Source organism: Malus sylvestris, chromosome 4 (genome assembly GCF_916048215.2).
Source record: "Malus sylvestris chromosome 4, drMalSylv7.2, whole genome shotgun sequence".
In the NCBI taxonomy this organism is placed as follows: domain Eukaryota; kingdom Viridiplantae; phylum Streptophyta; class Magnoliopsida; order Rosales; family Rosaceae; genus Malus; species Malus sylvestris.
Genome location: NC_062263.1, coordinates 4658011 through 4678820, shown reverse-complemented (window position 1 = coordinate 4678820; position 20810 = coordinate 4658011). Strand labels below are relative to the sequence as shown.

General features: G+C 37.5%; 1 protein-coding gene and 1 pseudogene across 1 annotated transcript; one reads left to right on the top strand and one right to left on the bottom strand.

The window, feature by feature from the left end:
* The first annotated feature begins 10678 nt into the window (after positions 1 to 10678).
* Positions 10679 to 12415, top strand: LOC126619713 (E3 ubiquitin-protein ligase At1g63170-like; annotated as a pseudogene).
* A 2666-nt stretch (positions 12416 to 15081) lies between these two features.
* LOC126619331 (cytochrome P450 CYP82D47-like) lies at positions 15082 to 17391 on the bottom strand. The gene is made up of 2 exons (XM_050287665.1): positions 16336 to 17391; positions 15082 to 15921 (listed from the first exon to the last, which is right to left on the bottom strand). The coding sequence occupies exons 1-2, from the start codon at positions 17317 to 17319 to the stop codon at positions 15286 to 15288; spliced, it is 1620 nt and encodes a 539-aa protein (XP_050143622.1). The 5' UTR covers positions 17320 to 17391; the 3' UTR covers positions 15082 to 15285.
* Positions 17392 to 20810: the final 3419 nt, after the last annotated feature.

The following is a 20810-nucleotide window of genomic DNA, read 5'->3' as shown; positions in this document are numbered from 1 at the left end:
CTTGGATCTCTAGAACTTATTTCTCGCCTGCAACATTTGAAGCTTCTTTTTGTTTATATAAAAGGTACAATTATTTTTACCTTTATATCACATATGCTTCTCTCTTTCTGATGCATTCCAAGATTCCTTTTAGGTTTTTCCATTGCGAAAACAGTTGAAATAATCATATTCCTGCCAATCCATGGATTTCGACCTCCATCATCTACCATTCCATTGACTGAAATATTTTCTTCTGTTAAGGAATTAAGTATTGAGAGAAAAGAAAAGGGAGTCAGGGTGAGACTGGGACGACATGACGGTGGGGGAAGTGGGGGACAATGGGGGTGGGGAATTGGGAAAGGGTGAATGTATTTGTTGGAAGTTAGGGTTAATGGGACCGAGTGGTCCCTGTTATGATATTTTTTTTTTGTAACCCTTTTTTCATCTTTTGTCAAACTTGGCTTTGCCCTCCAGCGGCTTAGCCCCTATTTGGGCTTTGGTAATTTTTTTATTTTTTATTTTATACCTAGTTGCTTGGGTTTTTTTTGGGTGCCCTTTTCATTTTTTGGCCTTGGACAGTTGCCCTGGTGGCACTGGGCCTGAGTATCCACTAGTGTAAATATTTTAAATTGACGATCGAATTAGTTTATTGTATTCATATAGGATTAAGGAGTGTAGCTGTAAAAAATAATCAAAATCGGAGTTAAAATAACTGTTAAATCATGATTTTTCGTTTATGACAGTCGAAAAGGTTTGTCCTGTTACTTGATATTTGAATGTTTTGTTTTTTGTGATTTTTGGTGTATGCGATATCGAAGCATATACAAACAAGTTTGATGGTTCGATCGTTGAAACTAGATTCGTAGAATGCATATCTCATCAAACCAATAGATTCACTAACAATTAAGAGTTTATTTATACTTTCATTAAATATAACATAAGATTTTGTGGTATCCACTAGTGTAAATATTTTAAATTTAAAGATCGAGTTCATTCATTGTATTCATATAGAGTCAAGGAGTGTAGTTATAAAAAATCATCAAAATCGAAGTTAAAACTACCGTTAAATGGTGATTTTTTGTTTATAACCGTTGTTGATGCACAAAATCAGCGAGGACTTTGGTACAACAGAAAATGTTAAGTTTGTGACATTCGTTAGATTGCTTCGGTCACTAGTGTGGATAAGTATGTAAATGGATAGGGACAGGGAAGCAAACACAAGATGTGCGTGGTTCACCCAGATTGGCTACGTCTACGGAGTAGAGGAGTTCTCATTAATTGTGAAGGTTTACACAAGTACATAGGTTCAAGCTCTCATTTAATGAGTACTAGTGAATGATTTAGTACAAATGACATTAGGAAATATTGTGAGAGAATGATCTCTATTTATAGAAGAGAGTTTCTAGTTTCATTCTGACATTGACACGTGTCGTGTTGTGATTGACTTCTGATGATGACATGTGTCGCGTTATGATTGGCTTCTGATGTCGACACGTGTCGTGTTGTGATTGGCCTTCTGGTTGGAGGGAAACTCTTCTGGGTCCTTGAATGTATAACGTTGACCGGTGCTTAGTAGTTTCGGGATTGGTCAAGTATGGTACAAACAGTGCTCCCCTAAGTTCCCGAGTGAGGGAAGCTCCACGGTTGGGGACTTGCAAGATCCAAGTCATTGAGTAATCACGAAACTTCTAAGTACCAAAGTGTGATATCATTTTCACTTGCCTTATCTGTCTCATATGTAGATGTGGCATCTTCTCTGGAAGTACTTTTCCTCTATCCAGGGGTGGTATCTTTAATCGATGAAGATGCACAAGGTAATGTATCAATTTCACTTGAAGCTTACTTGTAGTTTGGAGCTTGGTCAAGTGCGATACAAACCCTATAGTAGGAGTTTCCCAAGTCGCCAAACTAGGAGATTTGCCGAATGAGGTAGCAGACAAGGTAAGTAATCAGACTTCCAAGCAAACAACCTGGATCGGAGGTTCGACTTCGGCTTTCGGTTGATTGTTCTCCTTCTCATTGTGTTGTAAATAGCAACGAGGATAAGGAAAAGCAAATGGAGAAGAGATGATATGAGATACTTTTTCTTTTGAAGAAGTAACTTTCCACAGGCTTATTCTTGAACTGGGCTTGAGGGTTTTCTGGTTTCTTCCAGAGTATAAGGCCGACTCAAGAATTTGAAGGTCAAAACAAGTCTATCAAATCTAGAGTATGTTCGACCCTGATGATATGGGATACTTTTGCTGTTGACAAAGTAGTGGATGTATCGACATGTGTTTTGTTACGCTTGTCTCCACGTGCTTCCTTGTATCCTTCTCACTTGCCCTATCTGTTCCTCAGGCAGATGTGGTATCTTCTCTGGAAGCATAAGATGTTGAAGATGAGTATTGGAGAGCAATGCCAGGTAAGTAATCAAGCAAGGGGTTCCAGGCAGTCAGTTCCTGATTGGAAGCTTGATTCCAAGTGCTGACTTATTACTCTATTTCTCCTTGTCTTGCAGGTAAGAACAAGGCCAAAGGAAAAGACAGGGAGAAAGCATGATATGGGATACTCTTACTTTTAACCCTGATGATATAAGATACTTTTGCTCTGGTGTAGCTTGTTTGCAAAGGTATTATCGGGAGGAAAGGAAGCTGAGTATTTCGAGAAACTCTGCTGAGAGTGCCCTCTCGGATGTAAAGAAAAGTTGAGCATTTTTTTTTATTTGCAGGTCTGCCTGGCTGTGGAGGATGGAGGTCAACATATATAGGAGTATCTCTAACAACAAGTAGTAGTGCTATTCCTTTACCCTTCTAGGTCATAGCAATGTAATGGGAGCTGCAAGCTTCACGTGTTTTAACTTTGTCAGAGCACTTTGAAAAAGTGGTTTGTGGTATCTGGAAAGTTGATGTTGCGTGTGAAGATTGCAAACGAGCTTTATCCAATGAAATATGGCTCTTGAAGTTCGGAGAGCGGTACCTCTTCGATTTTCGAACAAGCAATCTTGTCGGGGATCTGTCTCTCGAGATTCAGAGAACGGTGCCGCTTCGATTTTTGAGAAAGCAATCATGTTGGGAGTTTGACTCTTGAGATTCGGAGAGCAGTGTCTCTTCGATTTTTGAGAAAGTAATCATGTTGGGAGTCTGGCTCTCGAGATTCAGAGGGCGGTGCCTCTTCGATTTTTGAGCATGTAATCCTGTTAGGAGTCTGGCTCTCGAAATTCGAAGAGCTGTGCCTCTTTGATTTTTGAGAAAACAATCCTGTTGGGAGTCTGACTCTTGAGATTCGGAGAGCAGTGTCTCTTCGATTTTTTAGAAAGTAATCCTGTTGGGATCTCTCGAGATTCGGAGGGCGGTGCCTCTTCGATTTTTGAGCACGTAATCCTGTTGGGAGTCTGGCTCTAGAGATTCGGAGAGCGGTGCCTCTTTGATTTTTGAGCAAGCAATCTTGTTAGGAGTGTTTTCTCGAATGTGAGTAAAGGTTGGGCTTTTTTGCCAATCTGCCTTGCCACGGAGCACGGAGGTTGACACACATTGGAACTTTCTAGGTATCAAGCAGTGGTGCTGTTCCTTTACCCTTGTGGGTAACAATAGGGTAGCTGGACCTTCAAAATTTATGTGTCTACACCAAGGCCTTCTTCACTAAGTTCTTTGAATTTTTCCTTTTGTTGAAGCTTGTATGTTGAAGCTTTGTGAGTGAAGCATGTAGGTAGAGGTAGTGCTCCCTTAATTTCTCGAGTGAGGAAAACTTCTCGTTTGGTGACTTGAAAAATCCAAGTCACTGAGTGGTCGTGAGACTTCCAAGTATCAAGGTGCAGTAGCATATGGTAGGAGTCCCCCAAGTCTCAGGTTGTGGGAGTTGACGAATGAGGTATTTCCTTTCTAAGTGGTAACCCAAAACTCATTCTTCATATATATTTGTTATGAAAGTTGTTAGGCCCAAAGAAGATGAGGCTTAGCAATTGTTTTTTTCAAATTTTTTTTCGAATTTTTTTTTTTGAATTTTTGAATTTTCGAATTTCCGAAAAAAAAAAAATATATATATATATATATATATTTTAAAGCTTTGTAGGTGAAGCTTTGTTGGGTACCATGAATTGATTTTGCTTCACACTATCTTGATCAAGATAGTGTGAAGCTTTTGTGTTGAAGTTTTGTAGGTGAAGCTTTTGTGGTGGGTGAAGCTTTTGTGGTTGGTGAAGTTTTTTTGGGTGAAGTTTTTGTGGTGGGGGAAGCTTTTGTGGTGGGAGAAGCTTTTGTGAGTGAAGCTTTTGTTTGTGAAGCTTTTGTGGTGGGTGAAGCTTTTGTGGTGGGTAAAGCTTTTGTTGGTGAAACTTTTATGGTGGGTAAAGCTTTTGCGGGTGAAGCTTTTGTTGGTGAAGCTTTTGTAGGTGAATCTTTTGTGGTGGGTGAAGCTTTTATGGGTGAAGCTTTTGTTGGTGAAGTTTTTATCGGTGAAACTTTTGTGGGTGAAGCTATTATGGGTGAAGTTTTTGTTGGTGAAGCTATTGTGGGTGAAGCTTTTGTAGGTGAAGCTTTGGAGTTGAAACTTTGTAGGTGAAGCTTGAAGTTGAAGCTTTTGTTGGGTACCATGAATTGATTTTGCTTCACACTATCTTGATCAAGATAGTGTGAATCTTTTGAGAATTTGTAGTTGTCCTCCAATGATGAAGCTTTTGTAGGTGAAGCTTTGGAGTTGAAGCTTTATAGGTGAAGCTTTGGAGTTGAAGCTTTTGTTCGGTACCATGAATTGATTTTGCTTCACACTATGTTGATCAAGATAGTGTGAAGCTTTTGAGAATTTGTAGTTGTCCTCCAGGAGCTGAAGCTTTGTAGGTGAAGCTTTGGAGTTGAAGCTTTTGTTGGGTACCATGAATTGATTTTGCAGTTGTCCTCCATTGATGAAGCTTTTGTAGTGAAGCTTTGTTGGGTACCACGAATTGATTTTGCTTCACACTATCTTGATCAAGATAGTGTGAAGCTTTTGAGAATTTGTAGTTGTCATCCATTGATGAAGCTTTGTTGAATTTCCTTTTTTTTTTTTGGGAAACTAGAAATTTGAAAATGTGGGAGAGACAACATGTACAAATTTTGCTTCCACACTGTTGAGCAAGAGATTGTGATGCAAGCCACACCTTGTAGTAGTCGAAGGTTTGGATGAACCATATAAATTGAATTTGCTTCTAACAGTCTTGAATTTGCCTCGAAGGTTTGAGAATTGTAGTTGCCCTCCATTGATGAAGCTTTTGTTGGCACCATAAATTGGTTTTGCTTCACACTGTCTTGATCAAGAGTGTGTGAAGCTTTTGAGAATTTTGGTTGCCCTCCATTGATGAAGCTTTTGTTAGCACCATAAATTGGTTTTGCTTCACACTATCTTGATCAAGAGTGTGTGAAGCTTTTGAAAATTGTGGTTGAACTCCTTTGATGAAGCTTTTGTTAGCACCATAAATTGGTTTTGCTTCACACTGTCTTGATCAATAGTGTGTGAAGCTTTTGAGAATTGTGGTTGCCCTCCATTGATGAAGCTCTTGTTGGCACTATAAATTGGTTTTGCTTCACACTGTCTTGATCAAGAGTGTGTGAAGCTTTTGAGAATTGTGGTTGCCCTTCATTGATGAAGCTCTTGTTGGCACTATAAATTGGTTTTGCTTTATACTGTCTTGATTAAGAATGTGTGAAGCTTTTGAGAATTGTGGTTGAACTAATTTGATGAAGTTTTTGTTGTCACCATAAATTAGTTTTGCTTCACACTGTCTTGATCAAGAGTGTGAAGCTTTCTACGAGTTGTAGTGTTTGTATTGTTACAGAGGGGAAATGTCTGAAGCAGATGTAAGAGGGCTGAATAGCTTGATCTTCATATGTCATGCACTGAAGTTGTTGTTGGCTTGCAATAAGACTTTGTTGGTGACTATAACTCATGTTGGGCATAAGTGCTCCCCTACTTGAGTTGTCAAGCTTGAGGGTTTTTTATTATTTATGAATGCTAGGAGTTCACATGTACAAGTTGTACCACTCGTCTTCTGGTAGGTGGAATGAATGGTGAGTTGCTTTCATCACCTGGTTAGTGGTACGAAGGTGAGTTCCTTCATCACCTTTCATCACATTTTATCACCTGGTTGGTGGCACGAGGATGAGTTCCTTCTTCACCTGGTTGGTGGCATGAATGGCAAGTTGCCAAATGATATTAGAGTACGGGTTGTACATTTCATCCCCTGGTTGGTGGCATGAAGGAGAGTACGGGTTGTACATTTCATCACCTGGTTGATGACATGAATGGCAAGTTACCAAATGATATTAGAGTACTGGTTGTACATTTCATCATCTGGTTGATGGCATGAAGGAAAGTACGAGTTGTACATTTCATCACCTGATTGGTGGCATGAAGATGAGTTCATTTTTCACCTGGTTGGTGGCATGAGTGACAAGTTACCAATTGATATTAGAGTACGGGTTGTACATTTCATCACCTGGTTGGTGGCATGAAGGAAAGTACGGGTTGTACATTTCATCACCTGGTTGTTGGCATGAAGATGAGTTCATTCTTCACATTTCATCACCTGGTTAGTGAGAATAAGGACATGGTGTTGAGGCACATTGTAGCAAGTGTCGAAGACACAATGTATGCTGAACCCTTTCGAAGCACATTTGGCTTATGTATGAATGTGTTGGAATTTATGATGTTTATGTATGAATGTGTTGAAATGTATGATGTTTATGTATGAATGTGTTGGAATGTATAGTGTTTATGTTGATTGATATGAGTGATGCTTATGAATGTTTTGATATGCATGAAAGGATCCATGCTTTTGATATGTGAACCATGTTGGTTGTAACATTTAGTATCATATACTTTGTGTCAAAGTACGCATGTTGAAGCTCTGAGTTGGAGTATAAGGGTAGGTCAGCGTAGACCAAGTGTTCCAGTGCTAGGAACGCAAAAGACTCAGAATGAGTTGTCTGAATTTCCTATTCTTTAAATATTTGTCGAATGGCTTGTGTGACAAAAGATCTCAAGCGATTGAGAGTCAAAACATTTGTAATGTGTATGCCTTCTTATAATAGCATTTCCTTCAGTACTTAGTCCTCCACTTTGAAAGAGTGAGGCTTGGCCCTATAGTCATAATAGTTGATGGTACGTTCACCCCTGGTTGTCTTGATACGAACTTTTATCCTTCTTGTTGTAATGGGCTTGCTGAGAGTAAAAATCCTTCCTCTTACCAAGAGACAGATACGTTTGGTGACTTAGCGAGTAGCTAAATGAGGCATGAGATGATGTAATGGGTGTCTGAATGGCCAATATCTCATCATTTGGTAGAACTTGACTTCCACTTCCCATTTGTTGATAAGGGTTAACCATATGGGGGTTCCCTTGGTATGTTCTTGCTTCGACAGAGGCGTGGTTGTAAGCCTGTGTCATCACCTCAAAGTAAGTCTTCCAAGTGTTGGCATTGATAATGTACTTGAAGAAACAACCACGTAGGCCTGCCGTGAGGGCGGTCTTGTCATCTGCTGCAGCACAGCGAGAATACTCATGGCTGAAGTAATCGGCATACTCTCGTAGTGACTCGTCCGGCTTCTGGTGAATAATGTACAAGTCATCTGCAGAATATAAGTGATCGGTCTGGAAGATGTGTTGAAAGAGAAATAGTTTCCTCAATTCCTCAAATGAGTCTACTGTCTCAGGTGGAAGACCGTAATACCAATTTAGAGCTCTGCCAGAGAGGGTGGAGGGGAAAAGAAGACATCGTTTTTCATCGGTGTGTATCTAATATGCCATGGTGGACTCAAAGAGGTTAAGGTGTTCAATTGAGTCATCCATTCCTGTATAGAGTTGTAAACCAAGAGTTTGTTTTGTCTTCACTTGAAGGGGGTGTCGAGGATCCTTCTTGTAAGAGGGCCAAGCCTGGGTTGGTTCTAGTCAGGTATCTCGGCCTAACGTTCGGCCTTCAACTTGTTTACTTCCTCAATGAGCTGTAAGACAATGGGGTCCTGAGTGGAGTCATGTACCACTGCAATTTTCTTTCGTAAGTTTCCATCGCCTCTTGGAAGTAGGAAAGTTTGAGTAAGGGCGTGTGGTTTTTTCTTGGACTCGCCGTACTGACTTCTAGAGTGAGTCTGTCGGAATACTTCAGAGTCCCCCGTACATTCATGTTTCTCTGGGACCTGTCGTTCCTTCCCTAGATTGGCAGCTGGTCTGGGTCGTGGGAGGGGACTGAGTCTTTTAGAAACCCTTAGGTCATTGATCTTCGAGCATATGTGGAGGGGATTCTCTCGACGTTGCTTTAGGAAGTCTCGGCAGTCACGTAAACGGCTTTTGATCCTTCCAACCCTTCTGTAAGGAAGTGTCTTCCTCCACTTCTTCTACTTCGGGTCGAAACATCTAGGTTGAGAGAAGTCTCATGTTGATCAATGTTTTAATGATTAACTCGCTCCTCATCAGGGATACCCATGTCGAAGGGAGGTGACCCTCCGTGTTGGGGGGCACCCAGATAATGGTTGATGTCCACAAGGGCAACGAGCTCGCATGTTTGAGTACGCCTAGTTTCGTGGAGCGTCTCAAAGAGCTTTTCATACTGCTCCTGGAGGACCTCATTCTTCATTGCTATCTTGTTGTTTTGAGCTTCTAGCTCATCGACTTTAGCTTGAAGAACAACTCTCTTTCCTTTTTTCTTTAGTTGCTTCGCACTAGGTGCAAGAGGGGTGTCATTCTGTGTGTTGTGGCTTTCTTCTCTCCCTATGTTTGAGAGGGATGCCTGGTCAAAAGAGAGTTTACGAATGGTGGAAACCAGCTTGGCAAAGCTGAAGAGAGTGGGAATAAGTGTCGTTCCCACAGACGGCGCCAAATGTTTATGCACAAAATCAGCGAGGACTTTGGTACAACAAAAAATGTTAAGTTTGTGACCTTCGCTAGATTGCTCCGGTCACTAGTGTGGATAAGTATGTAAATGGATAGGGACATGAAGCAAACACAAGATGTACGTGGTTCACCCAGATTGGCTATATCCACGGAGTAGAGGAGTTCTCATTAATTGTGAAGGGTTTACACAAGTATATAGGTTCAAGCTCTCATTTAGTGAGTACTAGTGAATGATTTAGTACAAATGTCATTAGGAAATATTGTGAGAGAATGATCTCTATTTATAGAATAGAGTTTCTAGTTTCATTCTGACATTGACACGTGTCGTGTTGTGATTGGCTTCTGATGTTAACACGTGTCGCGCTATGATTGGCTTCTGATGTCGACACGTGTCGTGCTGTGATTGGCCTCCTGGTTGGAGGGAAACTCTTTTGGGTCCTTAACGATATAACGTTGACCGTGCTTAATAGTTTCGGGATTGGTCAAGTATGGTACAAACAACCGTAAAAAAGTTTTGTCCCATTACTTCATCTTTGAATGTTTATTTTTTGCGATTTTTGGCGTATTTTGATGGGGTACACATTCTACAAAACTAATTTCAACGATCCAACCGTCAAACTTTTTTGTATATACTCCGAGATCGCATATAGATTCACTAACATTGAGTTTATTTATACTTTTATTATGTATAACATAAGATTTTTTGGTATCCAATAGTGTAAATATTGTAAATTGACGATCGAATTAGTTCATGGTATTCATATTGGATCAAGGAGTGTAGTTGTAAAAAATCATCAAAATTGGAGTTAAAACTACCGTTAAATCGTGATTTTTTATTTATAACCGTCGAATTTTTTTGTCCCTTTACTTCATTCCTAAATGTTTGTTTTTTGCGATTTTTGGTGTATGCGATCTTGAAGTATATACAAACAAGTTTGACGGTTGGATCATTGAAATTAGTTTTGTACAATGTGTATCCCATCAAGTTCAATGGTATATATATTTATTAAGTAGATTTAAATTTATTTATTTAGTACGTATAACACTTAAGAAATTGAATGATATGCATATTTATTAAGTAGCTTTAAATTTATTATTGTAGTTCAGATTGAATTTTTGTTAGAAAAATATATTATTGTGTGTTTTATGTTAAAAAAATTAAATTTGAAAAGAATAAAGTCATATTTAAGTAAATTTTATAATAATTTTTTTTAAATACCGTGCGCGACGCCATAATGTGATCGTTGCGCAAAAACACTTTGCATGGAGTCCAAATGTATACCTAGGTCACGCCATTCCTGATAATTTTGGTGGTGCAATTGTGAAAAATGGGTGCCATCTTAAAATTTTCCCATTTTCCCACACCCGAGCTCTCTCTCACTCAGTCTCTCTCTTCCCTCTCGCTCATCTCGCCCTCTCTCTCCCACTCTCTTCATCCTTCATCCTCTCCCGTAGCCTTCATCCTCATCTTCTTTATTTTGAACTCAGACCTCTCTCTCTTCTTCGCAAGCTCAAACCCCAAATCTTGAACCCAGACCTCTCTTTCCTCTTCCCATTCTCGAATCCAACCACCACCACTATTCTGTTGGTTGTCTCTCTCCCTCTCTTTCTAAATGACGGGCAGCCACCACCTCTTCGTCATGCTCGGAGGTTCTCCTTGAAAGTAAGTCTAATTACAAATTATGAAATTGTGAAATTAAGGATTTTGATTGTGAATTGAGATGAATTTTAGAATTTAAGGTTTTAATTTGGGATAAATTACTAGGGCATAGGATGGATTTTAGGGTTTAAAAATTTGTGAATGGGAATTAAGGTTTTAAATTTGAAATGGGGATTGAATCAGGGTTTTTATTCGTTTTAAAAATCTCATCCCTTCAACTTCTGGTGGATCAATGGGTTCTGTTAGGTATCAGCAAGTGGTCAATCTTTAGCACGCACCTCCCCCCAGCTTTACTGGTTTTTGCTATCTATCTCTTTCTCTCATCCATTTATTTGAAAATCAAGGATAAACTCCTAACTATGGCAATGTGGCTTTGTCTGCAGGTTATGTATAATTTTCTTGGGTTTTGATGTGTTTTTTGTCCTTTTCTGTGTTGCACTGGCATGTATGATTGGTATCGCAGTTTGTTGCTGTCTTCCGTGCATTATTGCACTTTTATATGCTATCGTAGATCAGGTAGTTCTCATCCCCAGTAATCTCTATTTTGTGTGTGTGGGGGTGTGTTGGTTTTCATGTCCATAACTATCAGTGTCTTCTATCATTACCATTCTGTAGGTTCGGTGAATATTGATGTATTACAGGTTGAAAAATGAAACCGGAAACTGACAAGTTCTATATGTTTCTGCAATAGCAAACTTTATTTACCAGTTAGTTGATAATAGCAAAAATTAGTCAAATCTTGTTTGTTTGAACGAAAATATCAATGTATCAAGATTTTCAGTATGAGGATTTGGACTCTAAAATGGAACTCAACTAAGATGGGGTTGATTCTGGTTTAGCATAACTTTATCTGGGGTGGGTTGGCAAGTGATGTTTTGTATACAAGTTTGTTGATAGCCTTCATGAGCTCAACTAAATGGGCGAGTTCCTGTGTTGGTAAAATAAGCTGCGCTAAATTAAACAGTACCCTTATGCCATTCATTGCTAAACTTTCATCTCCTCAGAAATATCTGTTATATCCTCTCAAATTTGATAGTATTGATAGATAGTTGAATTACATGGTTCTATCTCTATTGATAAAAGAGGGTTGGAAAAATTGATGTATAGTAGTTTCCCTTGGAGCACTTCGAGATGAAAGATTTATTATTGTTATACTAATTCGTTTCATTTAATTTGTTCTGGCTCTCTTTTAGTTGCATCAAATTTAATGGGCCTCACAAAAAAATTTGATGAGACAATGCTTGATGTTTTGTTGTTGTAACTAAAACTTGGAAGTGTTGTTTACTCTATCAATTTGCCTCCTCATTGTTTATAAATTTAATGGAGTGTAGTTGGAAGAATTATATAGAATATTGATGCCTTATTTTCTCGTTCCCTTGTATATTCGTCTGACCTGTTATTGAAGTAGGATGGAGCATCTAAGGAAGACATCGAACATCTTTCAAAATTCAGATTCAGAAAGGTTGCCAATGAGAAAGTTGCCAGTGACGTACAAGGTGGAGGAGTAATGATTGATTGTGGAACAGATTCACCCATCGAACATGTTATTTCTCAAGAGGATGCGGTAAGTGGCTCTTGACCTTTGGCTCATACTCTTCTTTACTCCCTTGAGTTCTGGTAGTTAAGGAGGAACATTTTCTACTTGACCGATTATATAATTGGATTTTTTTTGTATTCAAATGCAATGTGTGGACTAACGAAATCTTTGGACCAGTCAAGAGATTCTTGTTACATTTGAATGATGATCATTGTGATTTACAGGAGTGCTGCATCTGCCTTTCTTCTTATGATGATGGAGTGGAACTAAGGTAACTTCCTAGTGCCCACCATTTTCACTATTCCTCCATCGACAAGTGGCTTTTTATCAACGCTACCTGTCCCCTCTACAAGTAAAATATCTTGAAGAGTAGCAGCCAGGAGGACCAAGAGGAAGTGTAGAATTCTTCTAATTAGAGACAAATGTCGGGCACGCTGCGGAATTACTCAGGGACTTAAGTGTAATGTTATGCAAAGCTTGGCATTGAACGATACCAAGTAGCCTGATGTATCGAACCTAGAAGACTAGTTGTTGTAGTTTTTTTCTTTTTTGTTTAGACATTTTCATATATTTTATAATTAAATACTTTTTCTTGGTTTATTAATTATTGTTTAGAATTTAATTACAATATTTATAAAAATTTAAATAAAAAATATTTTTGCCAAAAAAAAAAACGAAGAAAAAACAAGGGTTTGCGCGACGAAGAGAGAACCTCCGTCGCACAAAGTTACTTTACGCAACACAAGTTCTACGTCTCACAAAGCGCAATGCAGAGAGTACCTGTATTGCGCAAACCCTATTGTCACTGCCCTTGCGCAACGAAGGTTTCGTTGGGCTAATTTTTAGGTAACTTTTTTTTACTTTGCATGTTGAAAGTACATGCGTCGCGCAAACTGTTTTTTGTACTAGTGTCCGATATTTAACATATGTAAAAAATATATACGATATATGTCGATTTTAGCCTAACTTAAAAGTTTGTCCTGTATGAGTTGAAGTTTAAGCTTCATCCCTATTTCCATATCTTTCTCTAATTTTTTAGAAATTTATATGGAAATATCGACCATATCAAAGAAATTTTAAGCACTGGACATAAAAGCCCTAAAAACAGAAAAATCCAAACTTAGCAACAAATAATAGAAACAAATTCGCATGGATAATTTTGTCAAAAACACAAAAATTTAAAATTCTTTTTATATGTTGAGAAAAAACTTTAAAAAACAAATTAAAAAAAAAGGGTAGAATGACGGATAAACTACCAAAGCTAGAGATACAAAAACATATTTCTCTGATTTCAAGTTTTTATTTTGTGTGATTTTGTTTCCTTTACTATGATTATAATTATGTATGCGGTAAAAAAGAACGAAAAACAAGTGCAATAACATATGCTAAATGCATGCATTCTAAGCCCCGCAGAATTCTTCAAAAGTTGGCTTGGGTTTATCTAAATGAGGGATGGTTGAAATTGAATATTGATGGTTCTCGTCGAGGGCAAAATCATGCTATCTCTTCGGGAGGAGTACTTAGAGATCATCATCGCTCTTGGATTGGGGGGGGGGGGGAGGGTTTCAGCTAATATGAGAGTAGGAGAAGTCCTTGAAGTTGAACTGTGGGGTCTCTTTTTAAATCTGAAAATGGCTTTGGATAAGGTTGCTAGGAGAATTCTTGTGGAATTTGACTCTGCTGTTTTAGTGTCACTCGTCAAATGTACTGGCCATGAGTTGCATCCCTTAGCTTCTTTGTTATATGGTGGCTGATGGTTTGGCAAAATTGAGTTTTTTTTTGGACTTGGGCTATGTTATGTTGGATGACCCTCCTCCTTCAATCGTTGGCATAATTTTAGACGATATTTATGGGGCTTTTGTTAGGACTTGGGCTATTTGTGTAAGCCTTTTGGGCTGATGCTCTTCCTTGTTTTGCGGTTCTGCTTGGGCTTTGAGCCCCTTTGCAACAAAAAGAAAATAAAAAAACATGCTAAAAGCCAAAGCAATGTAAAAGGAGATATCAAATTAATTCCACAATTGTGTTTGCATCTCTTGGAATTGGCAAGAGTTGTCTCATAAGGTAAAGGTGCAATTATTGTGTGGAATCTTTCTGCAATAGAATTTATATTTATGATCTTTAATCTAACAATTTATCTATCTCATGAAAGTATGAAAATTAATTTATCCCTCTCTTGATATGGGAAATTATGGACATATAAAACTAAAGCATGTAGAACACGTACGAAATGTTTCTAAAATAAAAACGTCTTTATGCATGCACAAATGCACAAATGTGGAAACAAAAAACTCTATTTGCCACGAGTAGAGTGTCAAGATGTAAAAATGTCACTCCCATGTGCAAGGCGCGTCCAAAAAAGCTGGTTTTCATTAAATCGCCAACCATGCATCCTTGTTGTTATAGGTAAAACTCAAAGACATCTAAGTACTTTAATTAATCCTAAATATTTCATTTTATATTTCACCAAGTGGCTAAGTTTTTAATATTTTAATGCTTGTCCAAGTTTAGCTAACCACTATTCACAATGTTACTTGGCTCTAGTTAAGTTGTCGGTTACTGGTTTGGAGTAACAATTTGTTGAATTTTGGGTGAAAATGGCTAAGCAAAAGAAAATGGTTAGTCTCTTTGGACCTTCAAGAAAAAAAATGCATAAAACTGAATACAGTTTTTATTTTTTTATTTTTTATTTTAATTTGTAAGGAAGTGATATCACATCTTTATTTATTTATGGCATTTGAATTGAACAAATAAAGTGTGCAAAAAGAGATATGTCTCCATAAATTATTTTCATTTTTTCATGAGAAGAAATGCTATAGAGACTCGCTCAAGGAGAAAACGAGTCTCCCAAACTCTCTAACCTTATGGGACTCGTTTTTTGAGCAAGTACCTGTAGCATTCCTCTTTCCATAGGACTTCGATATTCATTCATGACATAACCATACAATTAGGTACAAAATAGGCATAGAAAAAAACTAAAAAATATATGGACCAAAAAAAAAAATCCATGTTATAATAAGAAACAAACACCAAAGTTGGTGTACCTTGGTCATCAAGAAAAGCACCTGAATTAGATCTAACAGTAGCACAAGGTTTTTTATTTATTAAGATCTAGAAGCCCCTTAAAACAAATACTTAAACATGATTTAGTAATATAATTCCAGAGGTGACCAAATTAATGCAAAACGTAGTGATGTCCCCTGTGAGTTTATGAATACTCTAACCATCACTTGCATGTAACCTGTGCCCTAAATACCAGCAAAGCAGATTTGCCTTATTTACCATACTCTTCATATACTTGAGCAGGAAGGCGCGGAGTGAGAAGGACTTCAAGTTGGGAGTTTCTCTGGTTGGTAAATTCCATCGACTCACGCATGTCAACTGGCTCACCCGTCGGAGTTGCGATTTCAAATCCGTGAAGCAAAGAAGCGAGTGTCAATGGCATAATCCTGAGGGCAAGTGCTATTCCGGGGCATATTCTTCTTCCACTGCCAAACGGTATCAACTCAAAATCCTGACCTTTAACATCAATGTCGCTGTGTGTTGTGAAGAATCGTTCAGGTCGAAACTCATTTGGATCAGGCCAGAACTTCGGGTCTCGATGAATCTTCCATACGTTGACGAGGACGCGAGTGTTTGCTGGGATATGGTAGCCGGCTAGAACGCAATCTTCAATGGATGCATGGGGCAATAAGGTTGGTCCGGGAGGGTATAAACGGAGCGTTTCTTTAATAACGGCTTGGAGATAGACTAAGTTGTCGACGTCTGATTCTTTTACCGCCCTCTCTCTGCCAATATTTTGGTCTATCTCTTCCTGGACCTTTTTTAGAGTTTTAGGGCCGTTGAGAAGTAGAGACAGTGCCCATGTTAATGCCCCTGTCGTCACATCTACACTTGCTAGAAGAAGACTCTGCAAGAGAAGTATGTAAAATTCAACAATAGTATTTGTACAAACAAAATTTACACACTTGCTGACACACTTTATAATAAATGAAACCCTATGTTTATCGATGAAGGGCGATAGAATTATTAGATGCATTCAGTAAGGAAAATGCCGAGGAGACTACTTTTTTGTAATACATTTGTATACAATTTGATGTTGTAAATGATACATGTTACGTCAATTAATGAGTTTATCTCATTGGATATTGGTTGTATGCATTAGTTGACACATAAAAATATTAAGATGATATATACAATGTGTTATTTCTTCTTAATATTACTCATTTACTCAATCTTATGGTCATAAATAAAGATGAATGTGTAAGAGAAGAAAGCAAAAATGAAAATTTAAACAATTAAATGCTAAACTGCACATACGTACCAGTGTGGTAGCTTTGTTGATAATGTCAGCTTCAAAAGAATTGGTAACTTCAGCATCATCAAGAACTGAAAGCATCAAATCCATGAAGTCACGCTCCTCCTCATCACCTTTCACTCCACTAGAAACAGTCCTCCTTTTCTTCTGCTTATGCTCTTCTAACCATCCTTGAAGCACTTGATCTACCTCCTTTGCTACCTTCCTCATGGTCTTCTTATGGCCACCCAAATCCAACCACCTTAAGAACGGAAGCGCATCCGACAGTACAAAAGTAGCATTCAGTCGAAGCCAATCCTTGAATACCTCTCTCCCTATCAAGTCTCCATGGGTGTAATTTGTAGCTTCTGAAATTCGTTTCCCGATAATCATTCTAAAGACCACGTTCTGGTTTATGTCCGCAAACCAGTCTTTCATCTCTACCACCACCTTATCGGAACCACTACTCTTGTTGTGCTTCGTCCACCGATCATATATTTCTTTCATCGATGCACTCACTTCAGATTCTCTAAAGTGTTTGAGCATCTCGACGCGTTGGGGGGATAAGACCCCCGCTTTGATCATCTTCTGTACATGACTAAAGTAGTAGCCATAAGAGCTGAAAGGAAAGAAGGCATAGTTGTAACCCAAGATTTCTGAGGCTAAAGAGCTTGCACGGCTAGCAAACACTTTGTCGCAGGTCTTTAAGCATTCTTTCGCCATTTCCGAGCTGCTCAAAACTAGGGTTCTCTTCACTCCGAACATGAAAGTGAAGATCGGTCCGTATGTGTCCGCCAATTGAGCTATCACCACATGTAGTGGCTCAGACGAACGTACTAACAAGGGTAGGTGACCGATTATCGGCCACGCACCTCCGGCTTGCGGTGGTAGTTTTCTGACTGCTTTTCTTGACTTAAAAAATATGGAGTAGAGGAACAATGAAAAGGCTAATGATGCTACCACAAAAGGTACAAGAGATGGCAGGCGGAAGTCCATAGCTATTTGTTTCATGGGGGATGTCTTTGCTGGCTAGTTTGTTTAATCAGCGATACACGGAAGGGGGTTTTGTTTTGTTTTATAGAGTGAATTTAGAGAAAAATCTGCTACGGGGAAGGTTTCACGTCTCGTTCCCAAATTTAATGTTTATTTTTAGCAGTAATGAAATTATCAAAATGTTTTGAGTAGCCATGTGGATCTTTTACGTGGATCTCGAATTTCCCTTCACACTTTTCGACTCGTATCTAGCTTTTTTTTTTTAATACTCAATTTTAAGAACACGTAATCATAGATCGAACTTTATTCAGAACAACGGACAAGTCATACTCCACTTTGTGAAAATACCTGCCACTCATTGAAATTTGAAATCTGACCTCGTGCAGTGTACACCACTGCCTTGGTCAGTGGTGAGAGTGGCTTTGTTTGTTGTGCTGCGTTGGGAACTTAAATCAGCCTTAAATAGGCTTCATGCAGAATAACCGTGGACATCTTGGACATGTGAAAGGAGCAGAATTCTCCATTTTTAGGGATGGTATAGGAATGAGGTGCTTAAAAAAAAAACATTCATGAAAAAAAATTGTAAGAATTTTAGGTGTTTGGTAAACTAAAAAAAAAAAAGCTTATTTTGGAAGCTGCTATGAGAATAAGCTGAAATTAAAGGAAAAAACTGAAACTGCTATTTGCAGCTTTGGAAAACAGGTTTTTTTTCAAAGCATACGGAGCTACAGTGCTCCTTTAATGAAAAGACCTACTATCAGACTGTTTTTTTTCTTTTCCAAAAGCACTTTTACAAAAAAGTTTACCAAACACTCTGCTGATTTATTTTACAACCGCTTATTCTCATAGCAGTTTTTTTTTCAAAGCACAACAATACCAAACCAGCCCTTAATCTCTTTCTCTTCTATTTTTTTTTTAGAGGTATTCATCAATTTCTCCTCTGAACTTGTGATTATTGGTCAATTTCCCCCCTCAACTTTAATTTTGGCCAATTTCCCCCCTCAACTATCATAATTAGTCAATTTCCCCCTCAACTTTAATTTGGCCAATTTCCCCCTTCAACTCTCATAATTAGTCAATTTGCACCCTACTGTTAATTTTTTAATTTGATCATAATTAAACAAGTGTGTGTAAGAAGCTAAATAAGATGTATGTTAATCATTTTCTTATGTCTTTATCCTATAACAAATAGATTAAAATTTAGAATTTTACAATTTATCATAGATAATATTATTAGTCATAATAAATCAGTATGGAGTAATTTTATTTGATTTTTTATTTTACAAAATTGTTAACGAAAAGGATTGAAGTGTACATTTTTGTATGTGAATACAATTTTCTTTATAAAACTGAAAGCTAAGTTCAAGTAAATTGCAGAGAATCGAGCTTTAGTGCAAAAATGGCTAGTCAATTCATAATTTTCGACTCCTTATTAAGAATAACCCATTTTATTGAAATACGTCTGATCCATGAGTTTAGGATTATTATTTCTTCTTCTACATGCTTTAAACCCGATTCATAACTTTTTCTTATAATCAACCCATATCACATACTAATTGTATTATGTTTTTGTACATTTTACCCTATATTATGCAGGTGAGTTTATGTTAATTTTAGTACTTTGTTGGAAGTTATTAGAAAGATTGAAAGAAAAAAAAAAGAATAGATGGAAAATTAAAAAAAATTAATAGTATGGTGCAAATTGACTAATTATGAGAGTTGAAGGGGGAAATTGGCCAAATTAAAGTTGAGGGGGGAAATTGACTAATTATGAGAGTTGAGGGGGGAAATTGGCCAAAATTAAAGTTGAGGGAGGGAATTGGCCAATGGTCACAAGTTCAGGGGGGAATTGATGAATACCTCTTTTTTTTTTAATTTATTTGACTAGTTACAATTAAATTACGTTAAACTTTTATTTTAATTTTTTTATATAAAAATAAAGATAAAAAGAAAAATATGAGAATGATACCAGGAGGAGAGAGATTCCCATTTAAATCGGTTTAATGTGCATGTGGACATTAAATTTAATATTTCTGATGGGTTTTAAATACCCACTCAGAAGTCATCATTTCTACAACACCATTAGAAGTCATGACACCCCACTAAGACTATCTCCAACCGAAGGAGAGCTAGAGAGCTCTTATTAACTATTTGGTCATCCAATAAATTAATATTTTAATGAACAGTGCATGACTATATTTCTTATCATCTCCAACCAAGGATCATAGGGCTAGTTTTAGCTATGTCACAAAAAACCGTCTCCAACCGAAGGCCAAAGGGCTATAGTATGGAATGTGAAGAATTGAAATAAAATGAGGTAAGATAATATGGAATGGTGAAAAATATGTGAGAAATGATGTAGGAAAAAATTAGAAATAAAAAAATAAAAAATAATGTGAGCTAAGAAATGGAAAAGAACAAAAAAATAAAAGAGACAAAGTGGGCTAGCCAGCGGCTTGGCTGGCTGGTTGAAGATGAGCGACCGGTTGGCTCTTTGACCCTCTTTTGTCTAATGGGGCCCACGAGCCATTTGGCTTGGTCTTCTGTTGGAGATGGTTTTCGTCTATATTCGGTTATCTGGCCCTCTGGACCCTTTAGTTGGAGATGGTCTAAGAGGAGTTCCACCGTGGGTTAATCCCCTCCCCCTTCAAAAGGCTCCAACGTTTCCAAGTCCACTGGGCTCCGAGGGAGCCCAGTTTCTTTCCCAAGGAGAAATCGACAGGCCCAGGGCCTGGTTAATGTGATGCAATGCTGACATCATGGTGACGTCAACATAAATTAAAAGATTAATAAAAAATACAATAATTATTTTAAAATACAGTAAAAATTTGAAAAAATTATTATTCACCCAATAAATCTTCCACATTACACCACATTTTAATATTTTCAAATACTTTCAACCAATCTTTTATTATTATCCGAAATTAAAAATAAAATATTTTTTTATCATTTTATTAAAAAATAATAATATTTTAATATGAATTGACCGGACTATTAAGTTTAGAGGAGGAGATGCACTTGGAAAATTACTGTTCATTACATGCAACTACTATTCACTAAGGGGATTAAGTTGCCTATAGCCTGGGGGGAGGGCTACTACGCTGGAAGTGCTCTAAGGTCATCTCCAAAGGAAATGTCAAATTATAAGAGTCAAATTACAATTGATGGTTGATGTGGCAATCTAAAGTTTTATGTCAAATTTTATACTTCTCCAACTGAATTATCAAATGTTATTTTATTATTTAAATAGAGCTTTAAATGGTTTTAACTATTAAAAAAATATTGAAACACATTTTTATTGGTTGAAATGTTAGTAGAAAAAGGAACCCACTATTACAATGAATTAAAATAAAGGGTTCTTTAGATATAGACCTTTGCAACTTTTATTTTCTAGACAAAAATCCACATAATTATAAACTTCCAAATAAAACCCAATTTTGAAAATGACTGCCAAGTAGAAAAATAATTGACATATTATTACAAGATATTTACAACTTGTGCCACAATAT

What these genes read in the sequence shown, in the direction of transcription:
- LOC126619331 (XM_050287665.1), bottom strand. Translation starts at nt 17,319, where the DNA reads ATGAAACAAATAGCTATGGACTTCCGCCTGCCATCTCTTGTACCTTTT. An exon ending in TCAACAAAGCTACCACACTG is followed by an intron (nt 15,922 to 16,335) that starts GTACGTATGTGC and finishes CTTCTCTTGCAG; the next exon opens with AGTCTTCTTCTAGCAAGTGT.